Genomic DNA, 19094 nt, shown 5'->3' with positions numbered 1-19094 from the left:
CCCCCCAAGGGGGGGTGTAGAGAAGGAGGCCTTTCTTCAGATACTTGGGGGCCAAAAGGAACGGCTCCTGTGAGTCCCTTGAACTGGGCCCAGAAGTGAATGGACCAGCAATGCATCTGTTTCAAAACAGGAATTAAATGTGTTTTGGGGATTCAGTGAGGAGGGGTTCCTTGGAGTAAAAGGTAGGATAGACATGAAATTAATAAAGAGAAGGAGTCTGTCGTTTGCCCTCCTAGGTGACCCAACGCCACAAGGAGCCCAGCCCATAATCTCACAACTGCATTTTGAATCTCTTTCTGACTTGTCTTCAAGGGCAGCTGCACATGGGGGGCATTGCAATGATCCCATTGGATCCAGAGCATGGAATACCATGGCCTCCTCCTCTCGTCCCAAGAGGCTGGGGCTGGCAAACTTGCCAGAGCTGGAAGGGGGCAATGCCAGTCACTGAGGCCACCTGGGAACCTCTAAGCAGATGTGGTGGTGGTGGTGATGATGGGGTTATGCTATGCTACATTATTGTTCTTTTAATTACAGTGGTACCTTGGGTTAAGTACTTAATTCGTTCCGGAGTTCCGTACTTAACCTGAAACTGTTCTTAACCTGAAGCACCACTTTAGCTAATGGGGCCTCCTGCTGCTGCCGTGCCGCTGGAGCATGATTTCTGTTCTTATCCTGAAGCAAAGTTCTTAACCTGAAGCACTATTTCTGGGTTAGCGGAGTCTGTAACTTGAAGCGTATGTAACATGAAGCGTATGTAACCCAAGGTACCACTGTATTACAATTATTAATTACCCATTCTATTATTTACATGTGCTTCACCCTAAGTTCCCAGGGCAGATTTCAACATTAAAACACCATAAGAAAAATTGTTTAAAACTAGAACCCGAATATTTCTCCTCCTTCTCTCTTCCTTTTTTTTCTTAAAGAAAGCTCAGGGTCTCGGCCCTGGTTCCTTCCAAGACCACCTTCTTCTCCTTCCCGTCTATCAGTTTTCTAACAGAACAATGTCTTTCTTTGTAGAATTTGCCAGCACCTCACTTTCGGACGGACAGAACTTGGCAGAGGACCAAGGGGTTCCTTCTGATCTTTTGGAGACTTCCTGAGAGCTAAGATGGATGAGGAAGACTCAGCTGGCCCTGGAGCAGGAAGAGGCCATGCTATGGAAACGGGGAGCAGTGGGGGATTCTGGGAAATCTCTGGGCAGAAGATCCTGGGAGAGGAGGACACCCTTCGCTCAGAGGTGCAGAGCCGGCAGTTCAGGTGGTTCTGCTCCCAGGAGACTGAAGGACCCCGAGAGATTTGCAGCCGACTCTACCACCTTTGCCACCAGTGGCTGAAGCCAGAAAGGCACACGAAAGCTGAGATGCTGGACCTGGTGATCTTGGAGCAGTTCCTGGCTGTCCTTCCAGCGGAGATGGAGAGCTGGGTGAGGGAATGCGGAGCAGAGACCAGTTCCCAGGCGGTGGCCCTGGCCGAAGGTTTCCTCCTGAGTCAGGCAGAGGAGAGGAAGCAGGTGAGAGAGACTTTCCTCTGGATGCTCCCAAGGGGATCCAAACAGGAGGGAGAAGATCCCTAAATCCCATCCTTTTTTGGGGGAATGTCATTGGATACCCCTCAAGTTTTTGCCCCAGCCATTCCTTTTCTAACCCATCTCCACATTCTCTGTTACAAATTCTTGTTGCTCCTTCAGGGAAGGGATCTGTTGGCAGAAAAGGGACCAGATTCCTCTGAGGCAGAGAGGACTTCGTTAGACACCAGAGGGGGGCCGCTGGGTAAGGAGGAAGGAGTTTCTTCTCAGTTGGGGTCACATTCTGGCCATTCTCAAACCAATCTGTGGGTTCTGTCAGTATTTTTCGGTATGACACTTGGGGCCAAGAGGCCAAAGGAGATGAGATATATTTGAACATAACTAAAATATGAAATGGGGACAAACTCCCAAATGCCCCCCTGAGAGAAGCATCCTGCACTCCTGTGTCCCCACTTCCCTTTGTCTCTCGCAGGTGAAAGAAGGATGCCGGCAAGACCTCCTCCTCCATCTCTTCATCCTGGTGGAGGGGAAGCAGCGGCTGAGGAACCGGATCAGGTGGGGGGAAGGAGCCTTTGGGGGAGAAAGGATGAGGGGTGGAGCAGCCAGGGCGTTTCTGGGGGCAAATGAATCTCTCTCATGGTCTTTTTTCATCTGTCAAATATGGAAAACTGTCATTCTTGCACAGACAAAATGATTTGAAGATATCAACCTGGAGGTCCACTCATTTTCACTAAGATTCATACCCATCATTAAAAACAGTATGAAAGATTCCCAAAACATTAAATTATGCATCCATGGTCAAAATGTGCAGCAAACAATTCTGATTAATACAATGCAGGCAGAAAGAGGAATGTGCAGTAAATAATCTTTATGTTGTGTAAGAGAAGGACCTTTTTTCTTTTAGGGTTCAGTTTGTTTTGAAGATGTCGCTGTTTGTTTCACGGCTGAGGAGTGGGCGTTGCTGGATCCTGCCCAGAGAGCTCTGCATAAGGAAGTCATGGAGGAGACTTGTAGGATCATGAACTCTCCCGGTAAGGTTCCCTGTTTGGTCATAATACTTGTTTTGAAATTCAGTCAATATTTTCATATCACAAACCTCCCAGATTTTGACGGATCTCAACTTTGCCACCTAGAGTGTCAGGAGATGTGTTTTAATCTGAATTCATGATATGGCTTATCTCTGTATAAGATTGACATAACTCTAATACGACATAAAGTCGAAGCCTTATTCCTGCATCCTGAAAGGCATTCAGGAACATCCTGAGTTCACACACATCAGGCATTATCAAGACATGCAAATGTAGGGTTGCTCATTGCAGAATTCTCAGCTCCCCAGTGGGATCCACCCACCCCATGGCAAGGGGGTGTAAAGGCAGGTTGGAGACAGAGGTGTCTAGGTTCAGATCATTGCTCACGATCACAAGCCTTTTGTTAAACGGAAACAGGATGACCAAAGATGGGCAAGGTGAGAAAGAGGCAGGAAGATCCTGACGGAATTACGCAAATTGTAGGAATCGCTGCCCCCTCTTCCTATTGTCAGGGGCTGGACTGAGGAGGAATGGTGAGGGCTGCCCCCCTTCTCCTGAACCTTCCCATGGGGAAGAAGACAATATAGATTTAGAATCGTGGTTTGCAGACAGTCATAGTTCAGAGGCTGCAGAGGGGAGAGGGTTTTCCCCATGAAGCTGTTCCTCCTGCTTCTGTATCTAAGGGAAGAAGCAGCTCAGCATGTCTGCCAAAAGGTTTTCCCAAAGAAAGCACCTCTGGGGTACCTGACACACACAGCTGGTCCTGGGCTCCTGCTCTAGAGAAAGAAAACTCAGGGAGGGAGGGAGGGAGGGAAGGGTGCGCTGCTTACGCTCGTCATCTAAATCCTTTCAGTTCTTCCTCTCTCACAAGCGCTAATGAGCATTGTTCAATAATTGGGGGCTTCATACCATCCTGACGCTCTAATTCATCTCTCTCTTCATTTTAGGTGTTGAGGAATTAGAAATGAAGAACAAGGGAAACCATGAGAAAATCCACACAGTGCAGAAGCCATGTCAGTCTTTGGAATGTGGAGATAACTTCACTAACAGCTCTGATTCCATGTGTCATCAAAATCCCATTGGGAAGAAACCATATCAGTGCTTCGCTTGTGGAAAGAGCTTCAGTAGAAAGGACAATCTCACTTGCCATCAAAAAATTCATACAGGGCAAAAACCATATCAGTGCTAGGATTGTGGAAAGAGCTTCAGGAGAAAGGACAATCTCACTTGTCATCAAAGAATCCATACAGGACAGAAACCGTATCAGTGCGTAGATTGTGGAAAGTGCTTCAGTCAGGGCTCCTCTCTCACTTCCCATCAAAAAATCCATACAAGGCAGAAACCCTATCAGTGTTTGGAATGTGAAAAGAGCTTCGATCGGAATATTGATCTCACTTCTCATCAAAGAATTCATACAGGGGAGAAACCATATCAGTGTTTGGAATGTGGAGAGAGCTTCAGTTGGAAGATATATTTGTCTTACCATCAAAGAATTCATAGAGGGAAGAAACCCTAATAATGCTTGGAATGTGGAAAGATCTTCACCCACAAGAAAAGTCTCACTTCCCACCAAATAAGTCATACAGGGCAGAAACTACATCAGCCCTTAGAATGCACGATGGGCTTTACTGCAAGAAGAGCGCTTCTGTGACATCAGAGAATTCACAATGGGGGGAAACCATTTCAATGCCAAGAGTGCGGAAAGAGCTTCACCTTGAAGCAAACACTCACTTCCCATCAGAGAATTCATGTGATGGAGAAACTCTAATAGTGCTTGAAATGTGGAAAAAGCTTCACCTGGAATGAAAGTTTCACTTCCCATCAAATAACTTGCAGCGGGGAATATAATAGAATTATCATCATCATCAATCTTTATTATGGTCCAGAGACCCAACAAATCATTTCTAATTAAATCTATGTCCTTTCAAGTGTGTTTGTGGGAAGGGGTTATTCTTTCTTTTATTATGTATTTTGTGTTTTTATTTTGCATCTTTATGTTGTGAAATACTCTGAGATCTTCGGATGAAAGATGTCATACAAATGTAATAAATGAAATAAATAGCAGAGTAGTCATAAGCAATAAATAAAACATTAAAATACACAATCACACTGAAGAATAGCCACATAAATCATGAGAAGATCTAAAATAAAGATAGAAAAACCTGTAGCAACAACAAACCTGCTAAGCCCCAGAGTTTGTTCAGAGGCCCCAGCTTTTGTAGCTGGAGTCAGTCTGGACTCTCCCAGGCCACATGGGAAAAGGCCTGCAAGGCAGGAGAAGGTCTTCGAGGACTCACAGCCAGGATGGTCTCTGTCCTCATCCGCAGTCTCAGCTGCTGTAGCTGGAGTCCATCTGCTCATCACCTTGGACCCGGCCCCCTCAGGCTGGTGGAGAAAGCCTGCAAGGAAAGAGTTGGAGGTTGAACTCAGTACTAGAGGAATACCCTTGTAATACCTATTGTTACAGTAGTAATAAAGTAATGAAGAATGAGCAGAAAGAACTGGAAGATTTGAAACCATACACTTTGTTAGGGTTGCCATATTTGAAAAAGTAAAAAGCAGGACACCCTGAAAGCTGTTGAGCATTTTTTAGGAAGACCCCAACATTGTTGTGCTTTTTTTAGGAACCCCCTCAATTTTATGACAATGCCAAAATAACCTGATTTTTTTATTGATTTACCTAAGATTTACCTAAAATCTGGACTTATGGCAGCCCTAACTTTATCTACACCAAGTTATCTTGAAATTAGTGTTTGTTTTTAATAAATCAGTTGTCCTCCACCTCACACCTCATTCTTCACTATGTTGGGGGTGAAGTGTTCAGGTCAGAGTTCTGGGGTGGCAGTGGGAATAAGGGGGTTTTTGGTGAAAGGCCCAGCTGTGCCCCTTGAATGCAAAGGGAAGGTGGAGCAGGAGGCGGTGGGCGCAACATGGGGGAAAACAGCCTCTGCATGGTGCATTCTGAAGCGTTTTTCAAAGTGCTTCATAAAAAGAAACTTCTATAACATTCCTATAAGGTAGACCAGTAGCATTCGCATACCTTTTCTTAAACTTCAGTTGCTAAAATGAGCTGCTACACTTCAGGTAAACAGATGTTCCTGTTTCTAGACAAGGTGGGAAAATGCTCATTTCGGTTTCTGTTATTTTTCTCTCGTTCCTTTCCTTAGTTATGGCAGGTGTAGCCGTTCAATCCTTTTGACCCAGACCAGGTTCCTTTCCCTCAGCCTCCCTCTCTCTCAGCAATGCCCCTCCTGAGGCGTTTTATTTTGGGCGCCAGACCCAGGGGATCCCTCGGCCCTCTTCTTTCTCTCCCCCCTCTCCCTCTCTCCTCCTTCTGGCCCCCGAGATTCTCCTCAGGCAGAGCCACTTCTCCCTCAGACTCAGCCTCTCCTCCTCCTTCCTTCCTCCCGTCTCAGCTCCAGCCTCAAAACTCCCTCAGAAAAGGCGCCTCTCACCTTCCCGCCAAAAGGGCTGGCTCCGCCCCCTCCCTCCGGCTGGCCAATCAGAGAGAGGCTCCAGCCCCCTGGTGGCGTTGCTGAGGGACTGCAGCTGCAGACTCGGCCCGGGCTCAGCTGTCCGTCTCCCTCCCTCCCTCTCTCTCCCCCCCCCCGTTAATATTGCCTCCTCGCTGCTTTCTGACACGGGGCCTTGGAAGTGGGGCTGCTCTGAGGGGGGCTGAGCTCTGTCTCCCCGGAGATGGAAAGGCGCCTGGGACTCATTGCTGGGGGAGAAGGAAGGGAATTGCTATGCAGAATGGGCGGAGGGGAGAAAAGAGAAAAGAACCCAGGGAGGAAATGGCTCATAAAATGTTGCCGTGAGATTTGTTCCGAGATTTCCTCTGGTTCTTTCAGCCGGGTTAAGAGGAACTGAGCTGGATTCCTAGAGAGGACCAGAAATGAAGGCGGGGGCGGGTCCTCCAGAGTCCAGGCCCCGCCCTCCCCAGCCCCTTCCTGTCAGAGGAGGCGCCTCCTGCATCGAGTGAGTCTCTTTTCTTGCCTGGGGTGCTTTGGGGGGAAGGGGGACCCCCCCCAAATCAGGGAGCAGAGGGTCCTCTCTGCAAAGGATCGGGGGTGGGGAGGGAACCACGAGAGTCATCTGGACCAAACATGAGCAATGCAGGAATCTCCACTCAAATGCTGGTCAGGATACGGATGAGCTGGACCCATGGCTGCCTTTTGGAGCTCATGGGGGGAAAGGTGGATAGAAATGCCGTGAATAAAGAGAGGGAAGCCAGCCCGTAATTTGGGAGTCCCCTGGCCACAAAGGGACTGCAGCTGGCACACTAGTGGGATGTTGAAGCGGACACTCAAGGGACTATGTTGGATCCAGAAGTACCCCACACAGATGTGGGGGTTGAGCTGTGTCACATTATTAATTACACAGCCACCATCCTGAATTCCCAGGGCAAATTCCCGGATTAAAACACAACATTGAAAAGAGTTTAAAACAACTTGCAATCACAGAAAGAAGCTAGGTCCTTCTTTACCTGCTTCTGGGTTCTGTCCTTTGGCCTCACCCACTTGGCCCTCAGGGCGTTTCCCAGATGAGGATCTGGCCCTCAGAACAAAGAAAAAAGGACCCCATCTCAGTAGTTTGTCTTGAGGAGGTGGGAACTCCTCACTATAGCCTGGTTTCCACGTTACACTTGGTACGAACGACTACTTGTCACTCGCCGTTCTGACTTTATTCCTTGACTGCAAACACGGAAAGGCAGGATCAACCAGGCTGATTCATTTCTCATAAATCCCTTCACTTACCTGCACTTTTGGGATGGTCACTTTCCTTTTAGGAGGGCAAGAGGATTTCTTCTCCTTTCTCTTCTTAAGCAAAGCTCAAAGTCTGGCCAGTGGTGCAGTCCAGCCTTGGTTCCTAGCGAGACTCATCCTCGCTTGCTCAGGGAACATTTTCCTCCTCTTGTCCATGTTGTGCTTTTATAACAGAACAATGCTTTTTTTTTGTTGGCTTTTCTAGCGCCTCTAATTTGGACGAACAGAACTTGGCAGAGGACCAAGGGGATCCTTCCTGTCTCTTGGAGGCTTCCTGAGAGCGAAGATGGATGAGCAAGACTCAGCTGGTCTTGGAACAGGAAGAGGCCATGGCACTGACACTGGGAGCAGTGGGGGATTATGGGAAGGCTCTGGGCAGAAGATCCTGGGAGAAGAGGACACCCTTCGCTCAGAGGTGCAGAGCCAGCAGTTGAGGCAGTTCTGCTCCCAGGAGGCCGAAGGACCCCGTGAGGTTTGCAGCCAACTCTACCACCTTTGCCACCAGTGGCTGAAGCCAGAAAGGCACACAAAAGCTGAGATGCTGGACCTGGTGATCTTGGAGCAGTTCCTGGCTGTCCTTCCGCCGGAGATGGAGAGCTGGGTGAGGGAATGCGGAGCAGAGACCAGTTCCCAGGCAGTGGCCCTGGCCGAAGGTTTCCTCCTGAGTCAGGCAGAGGAGAGGAAGCAGGCAGAGAGAAAGCAGGTGAGAGAGACTTTCCTCTGGATACTCCCAAGGGGCTCCAAACAGGAGGGAGCAGGACCCTAAATCTCATCCTTTTTCGGAAGGCTACCAGATGCTGCTAAAATTTTTGCCTCTGCCATTCCTATTCTGATTCCTTTCCTCATCTCCGTTTTGAATCCTTGTTGCTGTTTCAGGGAAAGGATCTGTTTGCTGAATTGTGTCCTGATTCCTCTGAAGTAGAGAAGTCTCTGTTGGACACCAGAGATAAGCCACTGGGTAAGAAGGAAGGAGTATTTTCTCAGTTTGGTCCCATTCTGTTGGTGTTGAAAGTAATCTAGTGGTTCTTTTGATCTTTTTGGGGAAGACTCTTGAGGCCCTGAGCCCAGAGGAGCCTGATATATAATTTTGCACAATTAAATCTGAAATAGGTATAGGGGAGTATTTCTTAATCTGTAGTTAGAGATGCACTGCTTCAGCTCTGAGAGAAGCATCCTGCACTCCTGTCTCCCCACTTCCCTTTGTCTCTCGCAGGTGAAAGAAGGATGCCGGCAAGACCTCCTCCTCCATCTCTTCATCCTGGTGGAGGGGAAGCAGCAGCTGAGGAACCGGATCAGGTAGGGGGAAGGAGCCATGGGGGGTGGGGGTGGGAGAGAAGGATGGCGGAGGAGAGACAGGGCGTTTCTGATCTCTGATCTCTCCCCTCCTCTTGTCACTAGAATTAATTCATTATAAATTGTCTTTGGGACATCTGGATAGTCTTTCCATCCCAGAGTAACACACAGGCAGAGGAGAGAGAGATTCCTCCATTTGGCAAACTGAAAAACTTGCACAGAGAGAATGATCTGAATAAAACAAGGTGGAGTTCCATCCATTTCCACCAAGGTTCACACCATCATTAAAATGCACTGTGAAAGAACTCCATTAAAGCATTAAAATAAGCATCAATAATCTAAATGTGCAGCAGACCAATCTGATTAAAACAATCCAGGCAGGAAGCAAAAGAGCAACGTGCAGGAAATAATCTTTATGCTGCCTAAGAGAAGGATATTATTCTTTCAGAGCTCAGTTTCTTTTGAAGATGTCGCTGTTTGTTTCACGGCTGAGGAGTGGGCGTTGCTGGATCCTGCCCAGAGAGCTCTGCATAAGGAGGTTACAGAGGAGAATCGTGGTATCCTGGCCTCTCTCAGTAAGGCTCCTAGTTGGATCACAAGATCTGTTCTGAAATTCCATACATATATCTCTATTGTGAGGGAGCTCAATAGCGCTGCCTTCAGCAGCCGGGCTTCCAACACCTCCACACGTCACCTTGAATGGAGGACTGTTTGGTCTGGGAATGTACTTCCTCCAATTACGCCTTTCTAAACAGAGATCTTAATTGTCAGGGGTCCCTTTACCTTAAACAGAGATCAGGTTGGTCTGAACTGCCCAAACCTTTTAAAAGGAGGCTTCATTCTTATAAAAGGTAAAGGGAGCCTTTTTAAATTGCCAATTGGCTTTTGTTGGTACTGCTTTTTCTTTCCATCTTGGGCCTATACCATTCAGGCAGCTGTGGTAGCATACATAAACAGGTTTCCCCCCTCATCTTTGGGTACCTTTCCCCCCATTATACCTGAAAGGGAAGCTTCCGTTTTTTTAACAAAGATTATTTTCAGCATTTTTTTCAACTCGTTATAAATCATTTCCCCGAAGACTTTTACTATCTTGCACAAACACAACGTGTGAAATATGTACCTTCCTTCACTTGACATTCCCAGCAGGCATTTGATTTGGTCTTGTACGTTTTAGCTAAGTTACTAGGAGTCAAATGCCATCTATACATCATTTTCCTATAGTGTTCTTTTAACTCCTAACATGCTGTAAATTTCAATTTTCCATTCCACAATCTTTCCCAAGCTGCCATTTCAATGTTATATCATATATCCATTGCTCAATGTATCATCAGCAATTTGACCTGTTTGTCTTTCCGGGTCACCTTCAATGGTAGCCCCACATAGAGCGCATTGCAGTAGTCTAAGCGAGAGATAACTAGAGCATGCACCACTCTCGCCAGACAGTCAGCGGGCAAGTAGCGTCTCATCCTGCGTACCAGGTGGAGCTGGTAGACAGCTGCCCTGGACACAGAATTAACCTGCCCCTCCATGGAAAGCTGAGAGTCCAAAATGACTCCCAGGATGTGCACCTGGTCCTTCAGGGGCACAGTTAGCTCATTCAGGACCAGAGAATCCTCCACACCCGCCCGCTTCCTGTCCCCCCAAGAGTACTTCTGTCTTGTCAGGATTCAACCTCAGTCTGTTAGCCGCCATCCATCCTCCAACTGCCTCCAGACACTCACACAGGACCTTCACCACCTTTACTGGTTCTGAGTTGAAAGAGAGGTAGAGCTGGGTATCACCCGCATACTGATGAACACCCAGCCCAAACCCCCTGATGATCTCTCCCAGTGGCTGCTTGTAGATGTTGAAAATCCATATCTCTATTTGTTGCAGGTGGTGATGAATTAGAAATTAAGAACCAGCGAATCCATGACAAAATCCACACAGTGGAGAAACCCTATCAATATGTGGAGTGTGGAGAGAGCTCCCATTCCTTATCCCATCCAAGAATTCCCATTGGGAAGAAAAAGCATCAGTGCTTGGAATGTGGGAAGAGCTTCAGTCGCAGCTCTTATCTCACGGTCCATCAAAGATTTCATACAGGGGAGAAACCTTATCAGTGCTTGGAATGTGGGAAGAGCTTTACTTGGAAGAGTAATCTCACTTCCCATCAAAGAATTCATATAAGGGAGAAACCCTACCAGTGCTTGCACTGTGGGAAGAGCTTCAATCGGAATATTGATTTCACTTCCCATCAAAGAATCCATACAGGGGAGAGACCATATCAGTGTTTGGAATGTGGAAAGCGCTTCAGTCAGAGGTCCCATCTCACTTCCCATCAAATAATTCATACAGGGGAGAAACCGTTTCAGTGCTTGGAATGCGGGAAGAGCTTCAGTTCGAAGGCCTATGTCACTTCCCATCAAAAAATCCATACAAGGCAGAAACCCTATCAGTGTTTGGAATGTGGAAAGAGCTTTGATCGGAATATTGATCTCACTTCTCATCAAAGAATTCATACAGGGGAGAAACCATATCAGTGTTTGGAATGTGGAGAGAGCTTCAGTTGGAAGATATATTTGTCTTACCATCAAAGAATTCATAGAGGGAAGAAACCCTAATAATGCTTGAATGTGGAAAGATCTTCACCCACAAGAAAAGTCTCACTTCCCACCAAATAATTCATACAGGGCAGAAACTACATCAGTCCTTAGAATGCACATTGGGCTTTACTGCAAGAAGAGCGCTTCTGTGACATCAGAGAATTCACAATGGGGGGAAACCATTTCAATGCCAAGAGTGCGGAAAGAGCTTCACCTTGAAGCAAACACTCACTTTCCATCAGAGAATTCATATGATGGAGATACCCTAATAGTGCTTGAAATGTGGAAAAAGCTTCACCTGGAATGAAGGTTTCACTTCCCATCAAATAACTTGCAGAAGGAAAGACGTTTAGAATTATAAGATTGTAGTGTTGGAAGGGACGCTGAGGGTCATCTGCTAGGGAGGGGGAGGGGCCAGTTTGGAATGCTGGGGGTGAGAGGTGATTGGCGTGGAATTTGAAAGGATGGCCTTAGACTGATTTAATGACAATGTCCTTTTAAATGCAATTATGGGAGGTGAATTATTGGTTTGCTTCATTTTTTCTGGTTTCTATTCTTTATTCTGTGTTTTGTTTTGTATTTTAATGCTGGAAACCGTCCTGAGATTTTTGGTTGAGGGCGATATAGCAGTTTAATAGATTGTATATAAGAAAGTGGTCGTATACAAGAAATGAAACATCAAAAAATACACAACCAAACCCAGCAATTTCCACACAAATCACAGCAACGACTTAAAACAGATACAAACAACCCCAGCTGCACATCCCTGTGGTCAGATGGGAAAAGGCCTGCAAGGCAGGGAGCAGGTCTTCCGGGACTCAAAGCAGCCAAGGTGGTCTCTGGCCTCTTCAGGAGAGACCCTTGGAGGTGCGAGAGCGAGAGGAAATTGTCAGCCAGGGTTGGTTGGATCAGGAGGAGAGGAACAGCCTAAGATGGCCCATTGTTACAGTAGTAATAAAGGAATGGAAAAAGGAACAGGAACACTTGAAATGATATGTGCAGAAACTTAGCCTTGTTTATTTTCTAATAAATTGATTGTATTCCACCAAACGCCTCATTCTTTGCTACTTTTTTTTCTTTTTTAAAAAATGAAGTTCTGTTAAGCAATTGGTGAATCTGCAAAGTAACTGCTAGGCTAAGCTGGCTATTCTCTGGACAAACGCCAGCTCCCCTGGCCTGAAAGCGAGATGAGCGCCACTCCCCAAAGTTGCCTTTGGACTTAACCGTCCAGGGGTCCGTTACTTTAAAAAAATAGTGTTAGAAATTAGCCAGGCGCCAGGCGCATTTTGCTGCTGGCACAGGTCCAATTGTGACTACATGGAGATTTATGGGCTCTGCCTTAGTCCATAGTTAATACAATTTCCATTTCCACTGTGTGTGTTTCTCCTTCTTGCATACTGGGAGCAGTGAACTGTTGTAAGAGCAAACTAAAGCCCAGCAACGCAGCTGAGATAATAGAATCGTAGAATTGAAGCGTTGGAAGGGACCCTGTTATGGTGACCAACTTAGGCTGAAAGTGCCCCTTGGCACCCAGCTGATATAGCTGAGTTTCTTATGCTGCTCTTTATGGCGCATCCTGAAGCATTAAAAGCGCTTCATGGAAACTAACCCGGCTGTCCTCAACACCCCATAATATGAACAAGGCTACAAAGATCACTGGAAGGGCACCTGCTTGGCATGTGGAAGGGGCCAGGCTTACCCCCCCCATCTGGCCCCCTGGAGGGTCAAGGCTGCCAGTCAGTGCTGGCAACCCATAGCAGCAGCTTCTTCCTCTTGTCTCCTGCTTCCCTCCTGAGCATAAATGAGCGCCCTCTGACTCAGCAGCAGCACCCCATCCTCCATCTCCTGCTGCATGTTGCATGCCCCCTCCCACTTGCATGCCCCCCCTCAAATATATAATGGGGTCGGCACATGGGGAAAAGATTCCTGCACTGCAGAGGTCGGACTCCTTTCTTGTAACTTGAATCCATTGGTTCTGGTCCTCGCTTGCTCCTTAAGATATCTCTTCTCAGTCTCCTCTTTTCCAGGCTAAAGCTACCCTGGTCCTTCAACCGTTCCTCATCAGGCTTGGTTTCCAGACCCTTGGTCATCTTGGCTGCCCTCCTCTGCACACCTTCCAGCTGGTCAACATCTTTCTTAAATTGTTTTGCCCAGAACTGGACACAGTATTCCAGGTGTGGTCTGACTAAGTTATAATGGTGCAGTAGTGTCTTCCCTTGATCTGGACACTGGACTTCTGTGGACGCTGCCTAGAATAGCATTCGCTTTTTCCCCAGCTGCATCACACTGTGAACTCAGGTTGAGCTTCTGGTCCACCAAGACCCCTAACATCTTTTTCACATGCACTACTAGTAAGGCAGGGACGCAGGTGGCGCTGTGGGTTAAAGCCTCAGCGCCTAGGACTTGCCGATTGAAAGGTCGGCGGTTCGAATCCCTGCGGCGGGGTGCGCTCCCGCTGCTCGGTCCCAGCGCCTGCCAACCTAGCAGTTCGAAAGCACCTCCGGGTGCAAGTAGATAAATAGGGACCGCTTACCAGCGGGAAGGTAAACGGCGTTTCCGTGTGCGACTCTGGCTCAACAGAGCAGCAATGTCACGCTGGCCACGTGACCCGGAAGTGTCTCCGGACAGCGCTGGCCCCTGGCCTCTTAAGTGAGATGGGCGCACAACCCCAGAGTCTGTCAAGACTGGCCCGTACGGGGAGGGGTACCTTTACCTTTACCTTACTAGTAAGGCAGGCGTCCCCCATCCGATATTTGTGCATCTGGTTGTTCCTGACTAAGTGCAGAATCTGACCTTTGTCCCTATGGAAATTCATTTTGTCAGCTTGCCCCCAGTTCTCCAATCTGTAATGGTCATCCTGAATCCCGATTCTGTCTTCTGTGCCATTAGCTGCCCCTCCCAGTTTGGTGTCATCTGCAAACTGGATGAGCATCCCCTCAACTCCTCCATCCAAGATCGACAGATGGATCCACACCAGGCCCCGGACAGATCCCTGCAGCCCCCCCCCCCGTCACCAATCTATGGAGTAACCTCATGGGGGGTACAGTCGCCTCTCCGCATGAAGGATGTTTGAGGAGTTGGAAAAGGGTCAGAAAAGGGCTGCCAAAATGATCCAGGCAGACTTTGCTATGAAGAAAGGTTGCAGCCTTTGGGGCTCTTTAGACTTTAGAGCAGTGGTTCCCAATTAGCTAATTACTGAGCCCCCCCCCCACGCCCCTCATTTTCAAAAGCCAAGCCAAGGAATCGGAATGTTGGAAGATTCAGGACAGATAAAATTAAACGCAAGGCAGAGTTCACCTGTGGAACTCACCGGCACAGGACACCAGAGGGAGAGGGGGGGCGCTGGCTTGCCAAGGGTTAAAAGGGATTGAGCTGGATTCCTAGAGAGGAGAGGAAGTCAAGGCGGGGTGGGGGACGGGGTGGGGCACCGAGAACTCCCCCAGAGGAGGAGGGGCCTTTGTCTCTCTCTTCTGCACGTGCTGCATCCATGGTGCTTCCGAGAAGCCGGTGAGTCTCTGCAGTGGGGAGAAGAGGGGGGTCCCCGGGATGCAGGGGGAGCAGAGGGACCCCCAAGTCAAGGGGCAGAGGCTCCTGCCCCCCCTCTCTGCAAAGCCCGGGAGGCACAGGAGCTCTGCAAGCACAGGAGCTCTGCAAGCATTATCTTCCTTTGGATCCCTTCGGGGAGGGAAGAAAAGGGCCTGCAAAGAAGCCCCTTCAGACCCAGGAATCCAGACGTTGTTGTGGGAAAGAAAGATCTGTACGGAAAATAGATGCAAATAATAATAGGGGAGCGTGAGCCATGCAATCAATTGAGACTGTTGGAAGAGGGCAGGGGGCAGAGAAGAGAAAGTGCTTCTTGGTACCGTGCAGAGTCAAGCCTGTGGAACTCCCTGCCCCAGGAGGCAAGGCTGGGACCAGGTCAGGGAGGAGGAAGAGGGGCTCTGCTTGGCTTCATCCTCGGGGGCTGAGCTCTTGTCTCCCCAGCAATGCTGCTGAATCCCAGTTGCTGGAAGGAAGCGCAGGGAGAGAGAGGAGCTCTTGCGCCCCAGTCCTGCTGGGGGCTTCCCATTCAGGCCCCTGGGTGGCCCCTGTGAGAATCTTAGGAACATGGAATCGTAGAATTGGAGGGGAGCCCGAGGGTCATCTAGTCCAATGCAGGGAGGAGGAGAGGCTCCTGGTGCCCACCAGGCTGATTCGTCTCACAGAAACCCCTTCATTTGCCTCCGCTTTTGGCCTGGTCACTTTCCCCCCAGGAGGGTGAGAGGATTTCTTCTTCTTCATTCTTCCCTTTTTTCTTAGAGAAAGCTCAGAGTCTGGCCTGTGGTGCAGTCCAGCCCTGGTTCCTAGCAAGACTCATCCACACTTGCTCAGGGGACCTTCTTCTTCTGCTGACCATGTGCCAATTTCATAACAGAACAATATATTTCCTTTGCAGTATTTGCCAGCACCTCTAAATCAGACAGTCAGAACTTGGCCAAGGAGAAACTGGATTCCTTCCTAAAGATGGATGAGCAAGGCTCAGCTGACCCTGGAGCAGGAAGAGGTCATGGCATTGTCAGTGGGAGCAGTGGGGGATTCTGGGAAAGCTCTGGGCAGAAGATCCTGGGAGAGGAGGACACCCTGCGCTCAGAGGTGCAGAGTCAGCAGTTGAGACAGTTCTGCTCCCAGGAGGCCAAAGGACCTCGAGAAGTTTGCAGCCGACTCCACCACCTTTGCCACCAGTGGCTGAAGCCAGAAAGGCACACAAAAGCTGAGATGCTGGACCTGGTGATCTTGGAGCAGTTCCTGGCTGTCCTTCCAGCGGAGATGGAGAGCTGGGTGAGGGAATGCGGAGCGGAGACCAGTTCCCAGGCAGTGGCCCTGGCCGAAGGTTTCCTCCTGAGTCAGGCGGAGGAGAGGAAGCAGGTGAGAGAGTCTTTCCTCTGGATGCTCCCAAGGGGCTCCAAGGAGGGAGAAGATCCCTAAATCTCATCCTTTTTCGGAAGGCTACCAGATGCTGCTAAAATTTTTGCCTCTGCCATTCCTATTCTGATTCTTTTCCCCGTCTCTGTTTTGAATCCTTGTTGCTGTTTCAGGGAAAGGATCCATTTGCTGAATTGTGTCCCGATTCCTCTGAAGTAGAGAAGTCTCTGTTGGACACCAGAGATAAGCCACTGGGTAAGAAGGAAGGAGTATTTTCTCAGTTTGGTCCCATTCTGTTGGTGTTGAAAGTAATCTAGTGGTTCTTTTGATCTTTTGGGGGAAGGCACTTGAGGCCCTGAGCCCAGAGGAGCCTGATATATAATTTTGCACAATTAAATCTGAAATAGGTACAGGGGAATATTTCTTAATCTGTAGTTAGAGATGCACTGCTTCAGCTCTGAGAGAAGCATCCTGCACTCCTGTCTCCCCACTTCCCTTTGTGTCTCGCAGGTGAAAGAAGGATGCCGGCAAGACCTCTTCCTCCATCTCTTCTTCCTGGTGGAGGGGAAGCAGCGGCTGAGGAACCGGATCAGGTGGGGGGAAGGAGTCTTGGGGGGAAAGAGGCTGAGGGGTGGGGGCGAGGGACAGAGGGCGTTTCTGAGACCGAACAAATTTCTCCCCTCCTCATTGCTTCTGTCAAAGCTGCCCTTAACAAAGGCTGAAAATGCCATAATGAAGGTTTATGTGCTGAGGATAACGAGTAGTCCCTTCACCTTAACCCTGAATGTCACTAGTATTATTCATTATAAATTGTCTTTAGGACATCTGGAGAGTCTTCCCATCCCAGAACAACACACAGGGAGAGGAGAGAGGGATTCTTCCATTTGGCAAACTGGGACGCTTGCACAGACAAATTGATCTGAATAAAACAACGTGGAGTTCATTAAAATAAGCACCAATAATCCAAATGTGCAGCAGACCAATCCAATTAAAACAACCCAGGCAGGAAGCGAAACAGCAACGTGCAGGAAATAATCTTTATGCTCCCTAAGAGAAGGATATTTTTCTTTCAGAACTCAGTTTATTTTGAAGATGTTGCTGTTTGTTTCACGGCTGAGGAGTGGGCGTTGCTGGATCCTGCCCAGAGAGCTCTGCATAAGGAAGTCATGGAGGAGACTTGGAGGACCATGATCTCTCTGGGTAAAGTTCCCTCTTGGGTCATCATCTCTGTTTTGGAATTCAATAGATATTTCTCTGGGACAAACCTCCCATATTTGGATGGATCCCAACGTTGTCACCTAGAGCACCTGGGATTCTCACACCCCACAGCTCACCTTGCATGGAGGGCTATGGACTGTTTTGTCTGCGAATATTATTCCTTCCCTTCTGCCTTTTTGCACAGGGATCAGGGTGTGGATAGGCTTTCTGAGTGTCTAGGGAAGTGGACCATCACTTTTTTTGAAATCACCAATAGTTAGGTTAGAGCTTTTTGATCTATTTTCCAAAACCATTTAGAATTCTGTCATTACACAGCAATTTAATTCTCCCCTGGACGCTAGGTAATTGGTAGACCGAGAATCCAATTCATATTCAAATAGAGTTCTGACCTTGCAGATGGAGTTGGTTCAATGATTGAACCAAAGAAATTTCATCCCTGAAAAGAACAGGCTTTTTGAATATGAATTTCCCATAAATATAAGTGAATGTCAGTCAGCAAAGGCAGTGAACTCTACAGTAAGACTTCCCATCTAATGCCCTTCAGATCTTCCTTTATCACAAGTGTTCATTAGCATTATTCAGAAACTGGGAACTCCATTTCTTTCTTGGGCTCTGATCTGTTCCTCTCTTTGTTGCAGGTGGTGATGAATTAGAAATTAAGAATAAGGGACAACAGGACAAAATCCACACAGTGGAGAAGCCATATCAAGTTTTGGAGTGTGGAGAGAACTTCAGTCAGGGCTCAAATGCCACTTCCCATCAAAGAAATCCTATTGGGAAGAAACCCTTCCAGTGCTTGGAATGTGGAAAGAGCTTCAATCACAGCTCACAGCTCAAAGAGCATAAAAGAATTCATTCAGGGGAGAAAGCATATCAGTGTTTGCAATGTGGAAAGTTCTTTACTACAAGCAGATACTTACGTCGACATCAGAGGAATCACAGTGGGGAGAAACCATATCAGTGCTTGCAATGTGGGAAGAGCTTCAGTTGGAAGATTAGTCTTACTTCCCATCTAAGAACTCATACTGGTGAGAAGCCCTATCAGTGTTTGGAGTGTGGAAAGAGCTTCACTCGGAAAAATAGTCTTACTTCCCATCAAAGAATTCATACAGGGGAGAAGCCATATCAGTGCTTGGAATGTGAGAAGTGTTTTGCTTCAACAAAAAAGTTATGGCAACATAAGAGAATTCACACTGGGGAGAAACCATTTCAATGCCAAGAGTGTGGAAAGAGATTCACCTTCAAGGAAAATCTCACTTCCCATCAAAAAATTCATACAGGGAAGAAACCATTTCAGTGCTTGGAATGTGGGAAGAGCTTCATTTGGAATAATAGTCTTACTTCCCATCAAAGAATTCATACAGGGGAGAAACCATTTCAATGCCAAGAGTGCGGAAAGAGATTCACATTCAAGCAAAATCTCACTTCCCATCAAAGAATTCACACAGGGAGAAACCATATCAGTGCTTGGAATGTGGGAAGAGCTGGAAGGAAATCTCACTTCCCATGAAAGAACTCACAGCGGGGGAAATCCCGGAGTTATAGAATAGTAGCTTTGGGAGGAGTCTTGAGGGTCATCTAGTCTATCCAACTGCAATGCATCTTCTTGATGTTTAGTCAGAATCTCCTTTCTTGTTCTGTTCTTGTGGGGTCACATGGTTCTTCAGCTCCTTTTCAATCATGAGAATAACTGTGAGCAGGTTAGGCTCCCCAAGGCTGTCCAGTGAGCTTCATGGCCAAGGAGGGATTTGCACCCAGGTCTCCCAGGGTGTAG

At 47.8% G+C, this 19094-nt stretch overlaps 3 protein-coding genes across 3 annotated transcripts in view; all 3 read left to right on the top strand.

Moving 5' to 3' along the window:
- The window catches only part of LOC307202180 (uncharacterized protein), a 55824-nt gene that overhangs the window by 20083 nt on the left and 16647 nt on the right, over window positions 1–19094 (top strand). The window contains exons 2-4 of the mRNA XM_079951937.1: window positions 15636–16105; window positions 16276–16357; window positions 16613–16695. Of these exons, the coding sequence (XP_079808063.1) occupies window positions 15704–16105; window positions 16276–16357; window positions 16613–16695 (567 nt within the window). The 5' untranslated portion in view covers window positions 15636–15703. The remainder of the gene's footprint in view (window positions 1–15635; window positions 16106–16275; window positions 16358–16612; window positions 16696–19094) is intronic.
- On the top strand, window positions 1848–5337 carry LOC307202331 (zinc finger protein 557-like). Its single transcript, XM_079952226.1, has 3 exons — window positions 1848–2083; window positions 2433–2559; window positions 3504–5337. The coding sequence occupies exons 1-3, from the start codon at window positions 2012–2014 to the stop codon at window positions 3743–3745; spliced, it is 441 nt and encodes a 146-aa protein (XP_079808352.1). The 5' UTR covers window positions 1848–2011; the 3' UTR covers window positions 3746–5337.
- On the top strand, window positions 6324–12198 carry LOC307202200 (zinc finger protein with KRAB and SCAN domains 4-like). The gene is made up of 6 exons (XM_079951974.1): window positions 6324–6534; window positions 7528–8025; window positions 8199–8280; window positions 8536–8618; window positions 9064–9190; window positions 10491–12198. Exons 2-6 carry the CDS (start codon window positions 7609–7611, stop codon window positions 11216–11218), a joined length of 1437 nt encoding a protein of 478 aa, XP_079808100.1. The 5' UTR covers window positions 6324–6534; window positions 7528–7608; the 3' UTR covers window positions 11219–12198.

The sequence above is a fragment of the Podarcis cretensis genome, assembly GCF_951804945.1.
Source record: "Podarcis cretensis genome assembly, chromosome: 13".
Taxonomy (NCBI): domain Eukaryota; kingdom Metazoa; phylum Chordata; class Lepidosauria; order Squamata; family Lacertidae; genus Podarcis; species Podarcis cretensis.
The sequence above is the reverse complement of the archived record's forward strand: the minus strand, read 5'-3'. Positions and strand labels throughout refer to the sequence as shown.